This window comes from Amphiura filiformis, chromosome 9, assembly GCF_039555335.1.
Source record: "Amphiura filiformis chromosome 9, Afil_fr2py, whole genome shotgun sequence".
NCBI classification, from domain to species: domain Eukaryota; kingdom Metazoa; phylum Echinodermata; class Ophiuroidea; order Amphilepidida; family Amphiuridae; genus Amphiura; species Amphiura filiformis.
The window spans coordinates 9827017-9845748 of record NC_092636.1 but is presented as its reverse complement, the minus strand read 5'-3'; the positions used below and the strand labels follow the sequence as shown (position 1 = coordinate 9845748).

General features: G+C 35.4%; 1 protein-coding gene across 1 annotated transcript in view; it reads right to left on the bottom strand.

The window, feature by feature from the left end:
• LOC140160606 (kinase D-interacting substrate of 220 kDa B-like) overlaps window positions 1-18732 on the bottom strand; it is a 193419-nt gene that overhangs the window by 44345 nt on the left and 130342 nt on the right. The window contains 4 exon segments of the mRNA XM_072183850.1: window positions 1901-2078; window positions 2641-2739; window positions 4986-5084; window positions 15942-16040. Of these exon segments, the coding sequence (XP_072039951.1) occupies window positions 1901-2078; window positions 2641-2739; window positions 4986-5084; window positions 15942-16040 (475 nt within the window).

Below are 18732 nucleotides of genomic sequence, written 5' to 3'. Positions count from 1 at the left end.
ATGGAATAAATAATTGAAGAAAATGAATATGTCCACATACAAACTCCCCCCCACCCACCACACATACAAGCAAGCAAACACCCCCCTGCACATATTCAAACAAATATGCAAGCCGCTACAAGCAAATAACAAACACATTCACATGAATAATGCATATTCCTATCCCTATAATATCACCTATTTCAATCATAAATTATTAGTCGTTCAACTGAAATATTGATCAAACTATAAAATAACGCCACCATCAACTATCACCATCTTCATTTCTACTTCAAAATCCTTTTAAAATCATCTTGATTTTAACACTTAAATAGTAGCAAGTTAACTTATATTCAATAAACAGAGCTGGCTACACCTGTAATTTATCCCAAGGAATGCCTAACATTTCACATCGGCAAAGTCTGAAATTATTGTGCCATTTTGATCTCTTCTTCTCCTGAGGTGATCTATTGATCAACTAGATTTGCCATTTTAGAAACAGTAAAAAAAAAACGAGTTGTGAAAGAGGATGAGTAAAAACTAGCTGGTGCGACCTACATATTTCCTTTATATACCCCGCAGCAGAATTGGTGACTAAAATTGGCAAAATGAGGACTTGTGGAATAATATGCATCTTGTCTAGCTTTGTGAGTGGGTAATAGAGCACTGGGGATGCAGGCTATAAAAGCTCATTTGCTACGCCTGCTTAACCCGCTATCTAAACTTAGTTTGCCACAGAATAAGTAGAGACTATTTTCTTTAGGCACGTGCAAATACGATCCCTGCTAACATGTGCACTGAAGTACAAATTCTTGTGCCATGTATAACATCATGCACTAGTTGGTGTGCTGAATATTAAGATTTCAAAGCATGGAATGGTATGAAAGGTCGAGAATATTTTGCTTGTGAACATACTATAGCTAGTCCACATAAGTAGCTTTCTTTTGTTTTGATTTAAAACATTATTCCAGTATATTGGGCTATTAGAGCTGAAATCCATACACCCCCTATGAAAGATATAATCTTAATCTTCCACACAGGGAGTGTAGATTTCAAATGGAGTCACCCATTCAGGTAGCCCCATTTGAAATTCACACTCCCTGTGTGTGAGAATACAGACACGTCTTCCTCAGAGGGTGAATGGATTTCGACTGGAATAGACCATTGGACCACAGAGGCATGTGACAGAAGTTTTGCCAAAAAGGAGGAAAATGTCAAAAAAGGAGAAAAATAAATGATATCCTGTACTTTTGTATAGAGGAGAAAATTTGAAATAGGAAGAATCCCTCCTATCCAAGAAGAAATCTCATCCCTGACCATACCAGGCACATAGCACAGAGCAAAAAGAAACTTATATGGATCAGTCAGTGGTTTTGGTTGAAAGGGATCTTACATCTTAGCCCCCCATGGACACTTCTGCCTTTCTTACAGTGCCTATGATTGGTTAATTACATAATTTAATCATCTGAATAACCAATCAAAATAGAGCTTTAACATCTCTTACGAATTTTAAGCTCAATCCCATGTCAGCCCTACTGATTATTCTTACCATACCTTTGATTGCCTCAATACATGATAACCCTCATTGTTGCCAATGAAAATAGTTCTTAAGAGGCCGATAATTGGGCTGGTAGTTAAGGTTAACCCCATGAGAACTACCTGTCCATTGGCCAAAAAGAAGTTTCCACTATCAATCATGTCAATTGGACCAATCAGCAACATTGTTAGAATAATTTCACCACACAAAAATTTGGGGTGAATTATTTGCAAAGCTCCATTTTGATTGGTGATTAAAGTGAAGATATCATGTAATTGACCAATCAGAGGCAATGTTAGATCGGCAGGTAGTGCTCAGGGGGTTAAAGAGTCCTTTTTTGCTTTATAACATCACAGAAATTACACATTGAACACTACTACTTACTTGCACCAAATATCTGTGTAAGAATGCCTTTTTGATGATTGCAATCTATATTGTAAGGTGTATCCCCATCCCTGTTGGGTTTGTATAAGAGTCTCCCGTCCTTTGGGTTGCGTAGTAAAAGTTCGGATACTTTCTTGTCGCGGAACCGGATTGCAATGTGAAGTGGTGTGTCCCCCCTCTGTAAAAACAAACATTACCATACAATTTAAGCAATCATATATCATATTAACAATGCTATCTTCAACTTCATCATCTTTTTTTTTAAAAACTTGTAATGTACGTTTGACTATATCAACCACAAATGGGCAGTAATGCAGACCTGCCAACCTACCGAACTCGGAAAGGGACATTGAGGCCAAACCAGGTACCAACAAATTCAAAGACTTGAGCTGTGCAATACTTTCAGAATTCAGGGAAGGTTTTGCAAGTCTAAATTTATCACAATAGACTAAAGAGAATACTATAGCAAAATTTTAAAGTGAAATTTGCATCATTTTCTGCTGCTCTGACATTTAATTATATTATATTGTAATTACAATTTGTTTAGACAGAAAGGTTCCTGCAGTGTTTAGTTTATTAGGCATTCCGTTTTACCAATCTAAACTTTAAAATTTACACCTTTACATCAACATTTGCTCTGTCAAACATACAAGTTTCATCTGATTATGTTCATCATCAGACTAAGGATTTTGTCTGATGTTTTTCCAATTAATTGTGCAAGTGCTGACTGGTTGGCCTACCTTGTCTACTGCTGAAACTTTGGCATTCTTGTCCAGAAGTATTCTTACGACCTCCCTATTCCTGTTGCGTGTGGCTCTCAACAAAGGTGTTTCGCCATCCTATATATTAAAAAAAAAAGGAATTAGTAACATAAATTAATACAGATTCCTCTACACATATTGTGTGAATTACATTTAAAATAGACTTGGTGATTTATTAAAGCATTATTTACAATATTGTTTCATGCAAGCCAGCGTAAGTCGACCTACTTGCATGAATTACAAGTGTAAATAATGCTTTAATAAATCACCAAGTCTATTTTAAATGTATTCCAGCTCACTTCTTGGTTGAGCACTTTACTGTGGATGATTTACCTTACTTGGATTTATTTATTGTGTGAATTATACATTTCAAGTTCAGTTCTAGCAAGTTTTGGTAAATACAAACTAACAAAGTTTTTTCTACAACTTTTAAAAACCATTGCAACATCAAAATAACACCTGCACGATGTGAAGTGCACGTTCAGGGTCAATAAACTCCTTACGATGACAGGAGGGTTGGGGGAATGTGTAATTACATGCATTATTGCTAAATGGATGATGGTGTATTGATTGCTATAAATGAAGGATAGACAAATTCATATTAAAGAAAACATCACAAAATCAACTTTTTTTTCCCTCCATACGGCAACATGGGGTTTTCAGGATATCAACTACCTAGCTCTCCTGCTCATTGAAGATGTTCCTAGAATCACATGAACTGAATGAAATAAGATTGCACAAGATTAATTCACTCCAACTATGCCCTAGAGAAACACGCCAAGCTAGATTACACAATCCCAAGCTAGCTACAGAGAAAAATTAAGCTTCCATGCATTTTTTCTTCACTAAGGCCCCTTTTCTATTAAAATCCATAATTACCGTCTGCAAGGAATGAGAAAGAATAACAAACCATTTAGACTAGCCCAGTTTGCAAAATAGCTACATAAATATTGCATTATGCAGATATACTAGTGTGTTTTTAGAGAGTAAGAGAAAAAAAATCTCGGGAAATAGAATTTATCACCTGACGGAAGAAAATCATTTTCTTGCAAAAACAAAATCGATGAACTTCCTGCATCAATTGTAAATACGACTGAATAGCGCAAATGCTCTCACTCACAGATTTCTCTTATTGACCTCTTTGTTTATTTTACGATAACATAAAAAATTATTGCCAAACATCAGGTAGCGAACTCCCTGTGTGTGTGTGCGTGCCACTGACGTTAACTCTACATAAACATAATTCAGGTTGATCTCAGAGTTGCGATGTTATGTTATTAAATGAGCAGGATGAACATGTATTCAAGTGGATATGCCTAGGCACAGGCCTAGTGCTTCTTGATAATCACATCATTATCTTGACAAAACAATATAAGTTTACTTTTAATTCTTCCATCATACTTTATGTACAACATTATGACACCCTATCTTTACACTGTTTTTAATCCATGGCTGTGAAAGGGTTCCTACAAACCTTACAATTTTAAATTCAAATGACTTTCCAGTGGCTTAGTCACAAAGATGACAACAAACACAAAATTGGCACCAAACAACTCCTCATCAAGGCATGCTTGCGTCATACCGTATTTCGTCAAATAAACGCCCCCGGGGGCGTTACATTTTCCCAAGGGGAAAACTCATGCTAAAATGATGAACTATGAACTAGAAACACTGACTTCTGGTTCACTTCCGGGTTTCCAATCCAGATTTTCGACAATTATTGACGCTGTTATCGACCATGTGGGCAACTTGGTAAGCTTACTACACAAGATAGCATGGAAATATCGGCATTTTGAAATATCTTGGTTGAAAAAAAAAGTGGTGGGGGCATTTATTTGAGGGGAGCGACTATTTGACTAAATACGGTACTTTTATCTACAAACACAATTTCTCTTTATTTCTTTTACACTCATTCTACAAAGTTTGTATTCTTTGCTTTCACTTTGAAAAAGATTTTGCAACTTTTCTACGATTTTCGACATTTTTTTGCAAGAATTTCCATTGTATTTTCAATGATTTTTACCATGACAAAGACTTCACAGATACTTCAGGAACCCTGAATGACCAGATAACAGTACATACGTGTAAATAAAGGCTATTCCAGTGGATCTCCATATATCCCCTATGTAAGACATAACCTTATCTTCCACATAAGGAGTGTGAATTTCAAATGGGGTTACCTGAATGGGCAACTCCATTTAAAATCTACACCCCCTGTGTGTGAGGTTAAGGTCATGTCTTCCATAAGGGTTGTATGGATTCCAACTGGACTAGCCCAAGGGGCAATGCATTGTGCGGCATGGGATGTTTTGCACGTTTCCTACCTTGTTTGCCAGCTCTGTATTGGGATTGCACTCAAGGATGGCTTCTAGGATGTCAATCAAGCCTCTGTCAGCTGCCCAAAACAATGCCGTTTTCTTGTCCTGTAAAGATACAAAAAGTGAATTCACAAATAATTAATAAACAGAGACAAATAAATAAACAGAGAACTAGAGTCTGTATGCCTTCCTCCAGGAATGCAATAACTTTATTAGTAATATTATTTTTTATTAAGATCTCTAAAAATCATGATGCGAAGTACATAAAAGTATACATTTTCAAAAAGAAATGATGCACAGGATCTAATCATACTGGGAATTTCAATTGAATGAACACAGCTTTCAACAGCTGTATTTGACCCAACCGTGATCGTATATCGCGTATTTCAAACTACAACGTGAATGCACGACCTTGGATACAATAATTAAAATACTAACCAATCACAAGTGAGTTGGCCTGGTCAGATTTACTTCCACGTCATGCACACGCAAACAGTCATAACAGTGTACGCGGACAGTCGTCACGCTGTTGTGCAATTCAATTGAAATTCCCAATATAGAATAACAGGTTTCTTAACAAAATACAGTTTTTGAGAAAAGCACCAAATTTCATTATACTTATACCCCTGTCAAATTGTGGGTTACAATTCGCTGGCGTGGTGCACGTTAGAATATCACCGTTGCTAGGTCAACTGGATCACGCTTTCCTTGTTATGAACCACTGATTGAAATGATCACAACACAAAGCCTATGGCATATCAAAATTCAGCACAGGTGTATGAGCCCAGGCTTGGAGCAGTAACCAATGGTTACTAACGTGCACTACCACAGCGAATTATACAATAATTTGCACATGCATTTGGAAAATAATGGTCGTTCTATATATTTCGTAAAATCAAAACAATACACAGTAGAAGTCAATTATGGTTTCAAGTCACAATGCTTGCAAATTTTGTTCAGTGTTAGCTGTCAGTGTGAGACATGTGCCAAAATCTATGTTGTTTTGTAAGAACATATTCCCCTCCAGAGCCAGGCGTTTGACCCACACGCACTAGACATCAAAAGTTGCTGGATCAATTTTAAGCATCATATAAAAGGTCAGAATGGGTGGACGTTTGTGAGTGCGTTTGTTAATATTGGTTACTGAACAACTCGGGTATAAGCCCATCCGTAGATGGTTGTTTTTACTCTAAAAATGGGGATGGGCTTATAATAATATAACCTGTGAGAAGCTAGTACTTTTTTTTTAAAAAGCTTCACAATTTGTGCAACAAATCAGTAATTTCTATCATGTTGATATAGAATGTTAATTTTTAACTGATATTTTATTATATTGGCTCTTAAATGTGAGAGCAAAGTTAGGTGTATCCTTCGTGTAAAAGAATACCAAACAAATCCCAACTCTAATCCTAACCCTAATCCTACCCTAACCCTAACCCTTATCCTAACCCTAAATCCTAACCCTAACTCTAATCATATTAGTATTTTGTATTTTGATAAACCCAAAGTTATTCTACTACTATAAATTTCACCTGCAAGTAGTAGCCAAATTTGTAATCAATCTTACATAATTCATCCCTATCCACAAGTATAATACATATTTGAATGGAGCATGCCCTAATTGGGCTATAATGGTTTCCTGAAAGGTCGACTCCATTTGAAATCTACACCCCCTATGTGTGAGATTAAGGTCATGTCTTCCACAGGGGGTGTTTAGATTTCAAGTGGAACAGCCCATTCTTCACACATCTCTCCAACATACCACTTTCATACACTCCTTAAAGCAGCCAATCAGGAAAGCTGTTTGTAAAGTATGCGGAGTGCATTTATTGTGTACAATGTGCACTCCGCGTACTACGTGCAGTGCTTTCGAACGCGTTCGCATTGCGTAGGCTTGATTCATTTTTCGGGCAGGTTGATGCATTTATATTTAGTTCTATTTTCCAACATTTTTAGTGATAATTTTGTTACAAAAACAGCAAAAATCATGTGCTTTTTTATTCTTGTGTATGAAGTTGGTTAATGAACACGTATGACACCCCCTATGTGTTAGATCAAGGCCATGTCTAATGCACTCCCCTCTTATATGTCGTGCATTAGACGCATCAACATCAGCGCGTGTGCGTTATTTTGTCTAATTTCTCTTCCAACAAGAAATACATGTTCATTAACCTATAAATGTGACCAATACATTAAGGGCTGGGGTATGAACGTTTGGACAGTATTTATTTTGGGACATTAGAGCACATCAGACATATCGAATTGCATTCTGAATACGAAGAATGTCATTCTAATATCAAATAATTTTGATTTTTTGAAATTTGCAATTTAATACACATTTTATGGCAAATCATTAAAAATTGATATTTTTGATATTTACCAGTACTTGAAGTTAACTTTATAAATCTGATGATTTATACTTAAAGTGTATGTAGGTGGGATGAAAAGCCGACGATCAATTGAAAATTTTGACCTTGAAGATATGGATTTTTTTTCCCAAAACACGAAAATAAATTAGGTCTTTTTGGGAAAAAAATCCATATCTTCAATATGAAAGGTCAAAATTTTCAATTGACCGTCGGCTTTTTCTCCCTGCTACATACACTTTAAGAGTATATCATTAGATTTATATAATTTATTTCGAGGACTGTTATATATCAAAATTTGAAAAATATCAAATTTTATAATTTGTCATAAAATTTGTATTATATTGTGATTTTCAAAAATGAAAATTATTTGGTATCAGAAAGACATGCTTCGTATTCAGAATGCAATTCGATAGGTCTGAGGTGCTCTCATGTCCCACAAAAAATACTGTCGAAACCCAATAAACGCTAATTTTAGATCCCTTAAACTTCATCAAACCAAGTGGAAATAATGTGATATTAAAGACAGTGTGCTCTTTTTGACACTCATTACAGTCGTTTTGTCTTCCGGACTTATTTCAATCAACTATTTCTGTCTCTCTTTTATCTGTCCTTGTGTTCTCTTTCATCTCCTGACACTCTCTCTCTCTCTCTCTCTCCTTCCCCCATCTCTCTTCCCTATCTGTATCAAATTCTCCGCTCTCTCCCCCTCCCTTTCGTCTATCACACTCTCCACCTTGCTCTCTTTTGCTTGACTGAAATTTCTTGAGCATCAACAGGATTTAATTATGTTTTACAGCAGACTAGATGGAGTGTGTGCTCCAATACACGGCGGTACCCTTTTTACACAATGTTTTTTAACTCATGAAACATGCATATGTTTAAGGTGTTTTCTGAAAGACACACGTTTATATTTTGGTCACATTTACACATTCCATTATGAGGGCATGAGCGTGCATGTGATACATACATATACGCACTCGTGTTACGTTACATTTTGGTTAGTATTGCGCTGTAATGTTCACACCTACAGTTGGATCAGAACTACACGGGATAAATATCAAATTTGATTGTATCAGTTCACAACGCAACATGCATCCCTGTGTATTGATTGATCCTGCAAATACAACTTGCATGTCAGTAGGGATGTGATTAACTGAAATGCTGTAATTACACTATGAAGGAGTCATGATTTGATTTCATTTGTGACAGAGGAAATAAGCAAAAATTAATTTGAGTCAATGGGTTATACACTAGTATCAGTAAATTTTCAGAGAAATTTGAATGCATCTTTAACTCTCTCCAATATCATGGGTGTGATAGGCCTCAGACAAAAAAAAGAGGAAAATTGCCAAAAAAAGCTGAAAAACAGTGTAAAATCAGGGCAAAAATGCCAAATATGGGCTGAAAATAAAGGAAAATGTGTAAATTTTGGCAATAAAAAAAGCTGAAATCAGCTTAAAAGCTGAAATCAGCTTAAAAGCTGAACTCTCCATGCAGGTGTCAACTGCAGACATTAAGTTTCAATTTTTTTTATTTAAAAATTTCAGAATAGATAGCTCTTGATATTTTGAGAAAATATCTCAAAACCTACGTCTAGCACACAGAGCATCAGTTGAGATGCATAAACAACATGAATTAACATCCACTTAATGTTTATGCCAGTAAAAGACACACTTTGATTGTGCAATTTTTAAGTAAAAATGACCCCTTTAAATGAGGTAGAGTTTCGAAGCTTAGGTGGCACATCCCATCAAAAAAAAACCCTCCTCGGTTATTGACTCTCCTCTAATATACTTCCATTCTAACCCATCATCATCATGAATAAGCAAATCAGGCAAAGATGTTGACTCAATCCTAATCAAAAGTGTGCAACTGTCTTTATTAACCCCCTGAGCACTACCTGCCAATCTAACATTGCCTCTGATTGGTCAATTACATGATATCTTCACTTTAATCACCAATCAGAATGGAGCTTTGCAAAGAATTCACCCCATTTTTTTTGTGTGGTGAGATTATTCTAACAATGTTGCTGATTGGTCCAATTGATAATGAGAACTTCTTTTTAGCCAATCGGCAGGTAGTTCTCATGGGGTTAAAAAAGCAATTCTATTTAGATAGCAAGTCAATTAGACGAGACAATTTAAACAAGATGCAAATATTGTCAGTGAAGCAAAGTACAAGGGTGTACTTTCAAGTACTACTTGACAACCGATGCTTAACACTTAACACAGGTCAACACCGTCCATAATAGTCTCAACTATTCCACCTCCCCTCCCACACTTAAAAGCTCATGTATAATTTGATAAACTTGAGAACAAATTTAAAAAATGAAACATCTTGGTGTTAAATATTAATTAAGTATTTTAAATAGTACTACTATACTTAATGGTTTAAGCAGACTTTGAAAAGGGCCTTTACAAATTTTTTCCACGCAAGTATTAAACAAACGTAGCAAAAAAGTGAGCAGAGGAAGAACCTCTGAGCAGAAGGAAAAGAAAAAGAGAAAAGAAAAGGAATGGATGAAAAGATGTAAAGAGTAGAGAATGACAAGTGACAGAAAATGGACAAAGATAAAAAAAAAAAAAAAAGAAAAAAGAAAGGGAAGTAGGAAAAAAGAACAAAGGACAGAATAGTTGAATTCAGCAGAAACTTCATTTGAAGGTGTTTACTGAATGAATTAGTTGACATATTATACAGTTACTATTACCATAATTACCTTGCCACTTTCAGTTGCTATACAACATTGCATTGATATAATTTCATATTACTTAAAATATCTTTACCATAACTAAACTCAATATCCATTAAGTGACTAAACAGCACTGTGTTTACCCTACTCATTATTCACTTAAAACTGATACGACAACGCTGGAGCCCGATATGCACGCATACGATCTTAACCATGTTGATTCATCGAGTATCAACAGTAAACATTTACTTATGGAACTTGACTATCCAACTTCATAGAATATTAATGGATGCTAGCTAGTAATGGCGCAGATGTATGCAAGTAAAAAAAAGAACAGATACACTGCAATGTCCTCCATGCTAAATTCCGGGGAAATCCCGAGTAAATATTCGGATAATTACAAATCACCTGCCGTCACGTCTCGGACAGCACACATCGGTCCCTGTACTTGACATTTGCGTCTGTGTGGTGGCATACGTCAAATATAAATCTCAATTTATTTCCCTGGCATTCAACCATTGGCTATGTGGTGTGGGGGGGGTAGAGTAACTTGCATTTAACAGTCCTCTTAATAAACATTTTTCCCAAAAGACCTAAAAATGTTAGGTTATTTGGGGAAATATATGTATATCTTCAATACAAAAGGTCAAAATTTTCAAATGATGGACGGCTTTTTTCTCCCAGCTACATACACTTTAAGTACATATCATTAGATTAATAAAGTTTACTTCGAGGAATAAAAAAAAAAAAAAATATATTAAATAAAATTTTTTAATAATTTGCCATAAAATTTGTATTATATCGTGAATTTCCAAAAATCAAAATTATTTGATATCAGAAGGACATTCCTTGTATCAGGTCCAAACCAAGTATACTGTGCAAACGTTGTTATCTGATCCATCAAAGAACTGTGTACAAAGTTAAGCATGTTGGGGATCCTAAAGTTTGTTCGGCTTACATAAGGCGGAAAATATAAGACTCATAACACTGTGTATTGATATAGAATGGCGTGCACACTTTTGGGCGCAGTGCTTACGCTAAATGTGCGTTGCGTAATGCGTGACTGGCATACGCTTATGTGAATCTACACGAGCGTGAGATAGGACTTTATTGACGCGCGGAGTAACAAAAGCCAAATAATTTCTGTCTTATATAAACCAAACAAACTCTAATGCATAGATCATAATCCGTAGGATTGATTTGGTTCCATGAAATGCCTCAAACATTTCAAGCACTCCAATCGCAAAGTACACAGTTCCTTACATCCAAATGCTTTGTACATTTATCAAATGACTTATGCATTGGGTACAAATACTCTCATCCCCAAGATCGAGGTCAATTTTGTAACCTATCACTTTTGTATGAGGGTTATTGCACTTTGCCAATGGAATGAAATTTGGATCACAATTGACCTACTTCAACAGAGATATTCCCATTTGTATTTCATAAGATGAAAATCAAAACTGTACCACTCTTTAACAAAAAAAAATTTAATTTGTTAATCAGTACATGTTTTATTATAAGATATCTGTAACTGTTTGTAACACCTTGGTCTGGGGCGGACATTTTTATAAATGAATTTACAAGAGCAGCAACGACACCACTTGTATTACATTCCAGATGTTAACTCTACATCATATGCAAAATTTGAGGGAAAACGAACAGAGTCAGTTTTATTTTAGGGCCATTTGTCTATAGCTAGTCTTTACATGTAGCCCTATGGAGAGAGTCCCTGTTAAGGGCACTATAACCCCCATTTTAGGAACAAAAATGTGATTTTAACAAAACTGACCCATGCGAATTTTCTAAAATTTTCAGAGTATTTAGTATGAACATGTAGTAATATAATCAAGTAGTTGCCCTATCTGCTCTTCTCCGAAAAAATAAAAAGTCCTATACCTCATATGATAATGAAACCTAGGTGCTAACTCTATATACTGTTGACAGAACTACTGTTACCAAAATTGGGAGGACTGCATTCAACGAAAAACCTGTACATTAATGTTACGATGAATTAACAAAATCAGCTAAATTTCAGCAAAAAAATAACTGTTTTTGTTGTTGTTTAAAAGGGCATTTCGTGATCCACAGCCTCATCCCCCCCCCCATTTTCATACCACTGGATACCTCTGGCTACATAACGTTTTTTGCAGATTAATTCGTTTAGCAAAAATATCGCCAAGGCCTATGGAGCAAAAACGGAATCAACTGAAATTTTGGGAATGAGCTTTTTTCGTGGATATCTACTGAAAAATGTCATAAAAAGAGGACCTTAAAAATCTTCTATCAGGAAAATCCATTTTGCACTTTCTGTGTGGAAGATGAATGTCATAAAACATAAGAATTTCAACTGGAATAGACTCAATGAAGATACAATCATCTAGAGCAACTTCTAAACCAGTGAAATCTTGTAACTCAACCTGAATCAATGAAATATTTACCTTTCTCTTCACCATTAACCCCCTGAGCACTACCTGCCGATCTGACATTGCCTCTGATTGGTCAATTGCATGATATCTTCACTTTAATCATCAATCAGAATGGAGCTTTGCAAATAATTCACCCCAATTTTTTTCCGTGGTGAAATTATTCTAACAATGTTGCTGATTGGGCCAATTGATAATGAAAACTTCTTTTTGGCCAATCGGCAGGTAGTTCTCATGGGGTTAAAAAAAAAATCCCCTCTACATATGGAAATTAAACAAAATAGTAAAAGCACTTTCTTTTTTGCCTCTACAAACACGACACACTAGGTGAAAAAGTGCATTACAGACACGACATGAATTGTAAATCGAGCACACTATATCAGAAGGAGGCACATGATTACAGATGAGAACATTACCAAAATGATTGCGACTCACATCATGTTTTATATCATTCATTTCCATATGCTGAGTTTAATGTCTGCAATCTGTTACTATTTTACTGATTGTCTCTCTTTCTTTTTTATCTTTTCCACAAGGCAGCGAGATGCCCTGTGCTTTTATTATTTCTTAAATCACCAAAATCATCAACAAAAATCACAATAATGTGGTATGTTATTTGTTCTTTTGACAAAATTAAGATATGATAAACATCAATTTCAACTAATCCAAAATGGAAATATTGTAACAAATGAAAAAAACCCTACTTACAAATACTCAAATTTTTTCACACAAATTGTGTAAGACATGAAATCTACACACACACTACACACAAATAAACAATACCACTTTACATAAATTCAAAAGGACTTTACGCAACCAACATTGCTTAATCTCAACCCGGTGTTGAGGCTCACAGTATCTTTTAAAAATAGCCAATCTTCAAAAAGACACTTGAAGTCTGGTTAAAAAACCCTTGTAGCAATTAGCAAACTCACAGTGGTGCCGAAACAAGTGTTCTTTATCAAGACACAGAATCAACAAGTAGCGGAATGGTTCTTGAGTGGTTAGGCGTTGGTAAGGTACAGTTTCACCCAACGAAGGCAATCAAACAGAAAACTTCCATCAGTGTGTTCTCAAAGGTCAGACATCCACACATCACCATGATGATGTGCTTTGGTTACCTTCAATGTTCACTCTCGCTATCATTTTGGTGCCGCACGTGAGATATTGTTACTTCATAAATGCTACAATTTTGGCAAAGATTTACAGTTTTTCATTTTCTAAAATTCTCTTGCGGCAAAATCGAGACCTATGGTTTCAGATTGAAATTTGGCTGCCGTGTGTGATAGAGGTAAAATTACACAAGGCTCATATTTATAAAAGTAGAAAAATGCTTGACAAATTGGTGAATGAGAATGGAATTGAAATTATATTTATGAACTTTTTATTTTAACCGTGCTCATAAAAATGAATGATTTACAAATACTAATTCACAATACAATGCGTTGACAGTGGTTGCTCTTGCCAGTCCAATTTTTGACCTCCAGGTCAACAACACATTTTGTTTTAGCCGACAAATGCACGAGATAAAAAAAAATTGTTTGTTTTATGTGAATTTATTTGATTTTGATTTGTATATATCTGTTTATAATGGGCTATTCCAGTTAAAATCCATACACCCCAATGATTTTCAAACGAGGTTACCTGAATGGGTGATTCCACTTGAAATCTACACTCCCTGTGTGGAAGATTAGGGTTATGTCTTCCTTAGGGGGTATATGGATATCATCTGGAATAGTCCAAAACTGTAATGGTATCAACAATAATGCACTGTTTTTTAGTTTGCTCATTTTATTTTTTTCCAGATGCAAATTTTGAAATATATCCTATACAGTTAAACTCTACGCTTCAGTAATAATACTTTTATAAATACTAAAAAATACTGAAAATAATGGAAAATTATAACATTTTCTTAGAATCAAACAGCATATCATTAACTAATTGCACTTATGTATAAATTGGCCCGATGCTTAAGAATGATGTTGTCGCACTAATTTTCATAAATAACATCCTATTAGTAAACCATACACCATCGCAACCTAAGGCTGCTGCTATTTATACAAAATAATTCATTAAGAAAAAATAGATCATGTTGTACTTGATGCCAACTTCTTTCTTTATAACTCAAAAATTCATATTGGCAGATATAGCACAAGAAGGCCTTGGGGAAATTTTGCTGCAATTCAAAACATCTTGTGTTTCAGAAGGCAGGTTTGCTGTGGTTGCAATCTCTTGTCTTTAAGAAAGAAACTGTACTTTGAAAATTCAAGCATTTAAAATATAATTTTTCCAACCACACAATGGCATGTTTTTTCAGAATGTTAAATCAGTGCTGACTTAATCATTGGGTTTTTCTGGCAGTGCTGACTTAATCAGTTGGGTTTTTCTAGTAGCGCTGACTTTATCATTGGGTTTTTCTTGTAGCGCTGACTTAATCATTGGGTTTTTCTGGCAGCACTGGCTTAATCATTGGGTTTTTCTGGCAGCACTGACTTAATCATTGGGTTTTTCTAGTAGCGCTGACTTTATCATTGGGTTTTTCTTGTAGCGCTGACTTAATCATTGGATTTTTCTGGCAGTGCTGACTTATCATTGGGTTTTTCTTGTAGCGCTAACTTCATCATTGGGTTTTTCTGGCAGTGCTGACTTAATCATTGGGTTTTTCTGGCAGCACTGACTTAATCATTGGGTTTTTTTGGCAGTGCTGACTTAATCATTGGATTTTTCTGGCAGCGCTGACTTAATCATTGGGTATTTCTGGCAGCACTGACTTAATCATTGGGGTTTTCTGGCAGTGCTGACTTATCATTGGGATTTCTTGTAGCACTAACTTCATCATTGGGTTTTTCTGGTAGCCCTGACTTAATCATTGGGCTTTTCTGGCAGCGCTAACTTAATAATTGTTTTATTTTTTGTCAAATTATTTCAATACTAAATAAATAAAAGAGGAAGCTGTTGAAACTTAAGTCTTCATATGAATTGTTTCTGACACCATATAGTTCATCATTAATATGACAGTGTTTTTCACTCATAAAATCCTATAATTGTGAAGCAACAATACATTTCCAATGTCAGGTCATATAAAGCAATGCATTTAAAGGCAATGCAGTTAGGCCAAAAATAAAAAAGGTTTGTCTCAAAGCTCGCGCGCGCATTTGTAAAATCGTGAGATTTGGAAAAAAAAGAAATGCAGATTTTTTTTTTTTTTTGAATTTTTTTTTTTTTTTCCTGAAAAATTCGCGAAATTCAGATTTTTTCTCCAAATAGTATACCATGAAAAAAGTTGCGAATAAAAACAAAAAAAAAATCGCATTTCGCATTTGTTTTCAAACCACTTGTGAGCTTTGAGACAAACCATTACTTTTTTTTTGGCCTTACGTGTTCACGTCAATGACCTAGACTGACGACAAGTCGCCAGTACAACTTCTATGATGTCATTCTTAAGTTTGTATTTCAATAGATCTTTAAGTAAACTTACATGTCCATGTACATCTACATCGGCGTATTTGTCCAGAAGTAGCTTGACCACATCGAGATGACCTCCCTTGACCGCGTGAATCAGGACAGTATCACCATGCTGTGGTGGGATAAAATAAGAGAAAAAGATTGGACCAATGAAAAATGCATTTGACACTGTGGGCGATAACAAGCATTAGGGACAATTTGGTATACAAAAGCATTATTAAATATCTTCTACAATTCATATGGGATGCTATCATCTCAAGACAACATCCTCGTCAGTATCGGGTTATGACGTCTCTAAAGACGTTTCCTCTGCAGCCACCATTATCATCATCATCATTATTGGCGTATCAATACAAGAGGGACCCTGTCTGAAACAAGCCAACAATCCTATCCAACAGTATCATATTTGCACACAAGGGCCTGTCTTTTTTGTTTGAAAACGACACCGTAATTCGGGTCTACACAGTGCAAAATTCAACAGGGACGACGCATCCCCATAGCAGCGGCAGTAGCTCGGGTTGGTATCAAATTAATTTATGTTGCAACGGTGGAGGCAGCGTATGCATTACTGCTCTAGTCCATGGCTGGAGGCTTATGTTTGCACAAGCTGTATTTGCCTTATTAGTTAAGAAGCTATTGGTAGCCAGGTTAAGATACTAGCAGATTTAAAGGAAGGGGAGATAGCATCATCAGGGACCACCTCTATTATAGCAAATAGTACAATACAAGTATCATCTTCTTCTTGTCTAGCAGTAATCATTATATTAACATTAACACCAACTTTACCTGATGAAGTAAAAAATTGTCACATTATGACCCAAATATTTTTGGATAAATTCAATGATCACAGTCAAGTTTCATAGATTATTAATACATATGACAGAAAAAATCTACTATTATGCAATCAAAACTGTTTAAAAATTATGCGATTAAATCTCTATTCATTTTAATGATAATCAAGAAACTCAAAAAGAAAAGGAACATGTGGGCCAAAATGATAGCTAGCTATGATGATTTCTGTGTGCAGAGCTGCCAACATTTGAATCTTGAAAAAAGGGAGATTTCCTGTTGCAATCAGGAGATTTGTCAAAATGTGTACATCTTAATGGGCAAAACCATTTCCTTTTCAGGGAGATGACCAAAAATTAAGGGTTCTGAAGGGTTAAAAGTAGGGAGTCTCCTGCGAAAAGAGGGAGAGTTGGTAGCTCTGTGTGTGGTAAAGTGTGTCTTATTCAAAAGTGTCCAGGGATGATGTGGCACTAAATCAGCTTTACATGTGTTCAGAATAGGCTAAAAACACACAATTTCTAGATGGATGTCTGTCGATGGTAATCTCCAAGAACTCAAAGGTTTAAAATAAATCAATTGCAAAAATACAAACAAAAAATTTGCTCCTAAAATGTCCCTTCCTAAATATCCAACCTGATTTCAATTTGGCTATTGTATTTGAAATTCACACACTCTATATGGAAGACTTGACTTTTATCACCCACACAGAGGATGTATATTTCAAACGGGAGTCACCCATTCAGGTAACTCAATTTGAAATACATACTCCCTGTGTGGGAGGTTAAGATCATGTCTTTCATAGGGGGTGTATGGATTTCAACTTAAATAGCCCAATTTACACTCAACCAGTCAATTTCAGCACACTTGCATCATGCAAGGAAGGGTTTAAAAGGATAAGAGCGAAAAAAAAAATTCACATACATAAAAAATGTAATTAATAAACTGGCTGGATGTGAACACGGTGGTTTGTTTACCCAGAGCTAATGTTTCGTGAGCGAGCACATGACGATAAACAACTCGGTATTTATTTCCGGAAGTCGACGGAAAATACAGGAAGGCGATAATGTCAGAAAGTTGCCTCAAGTTATTGCGACTACCACCCATCTTGATCACTTGAATTTATTAACCTGTTATGTTACTCTTAATGGTGGCAAACCCAGCTTACAAAATTTACCATAAACAAATACACACATATGGAAAAACAGGAAAATAATAAACAAACAAACAACAGCTAGACAACATTTTTAAATATTGATGTTTGTGCTAAGCAAGCGAAGCAATATAATCATGCCATCCTGCTCTCGGGAGCTTTGCAGGCTAAGTCAAGAATTTGCATGCGAGTGATTAAGCACGCAAATTAATTTTGCTACTAAAATTCCAGGCAATAATGCATGCTTCACTGACTGCTGTGCATGGTATAATCGGAATGTGTGCATAAGCTTGGCTACTGCTGATGCAACTATTAAAAACTGGGATATAGTCCAAAAAAAGTGTAATTATGAATTCAAAATCAACTTATGCTGAGCTGAGCTGGGCTGGGATGCTGGGGTAATTCAAAACATTGGAAGTAAGAAAATTCATTGAGTGGGTTATGTGCATCACAGCATTAAGTATGTCTTACATAAACATAATGAATATATGAGATAATTATCATGTAATTAAGGGATCTAAAATGAGCGTTTATTGCGTTTCGATAGTATTTTTTGTGGGACATGAGAGCACCTCAGACCTATCAAATTGCATTCTGAATCTGAAGCATGTCTTTCTGATATCAAATAATTTTCATTTTTGAAAATTACAATATAATATCTAAATTTTATGACAAATTATAAAAATTTGATATTTTTCAAATTTTGATATATAACAGTCCTCGAAGTAAATTATATAAATCTAATGATATATTCTTAAAGTGTATGTAGCAGGGAGGAAAAGCCGACGGTCAATTGAAAATTTTGACTTTTTATATTGAAGATATGGATTTTTTTCCCAAAAAGACCTAATTTTTATTAGTGTTT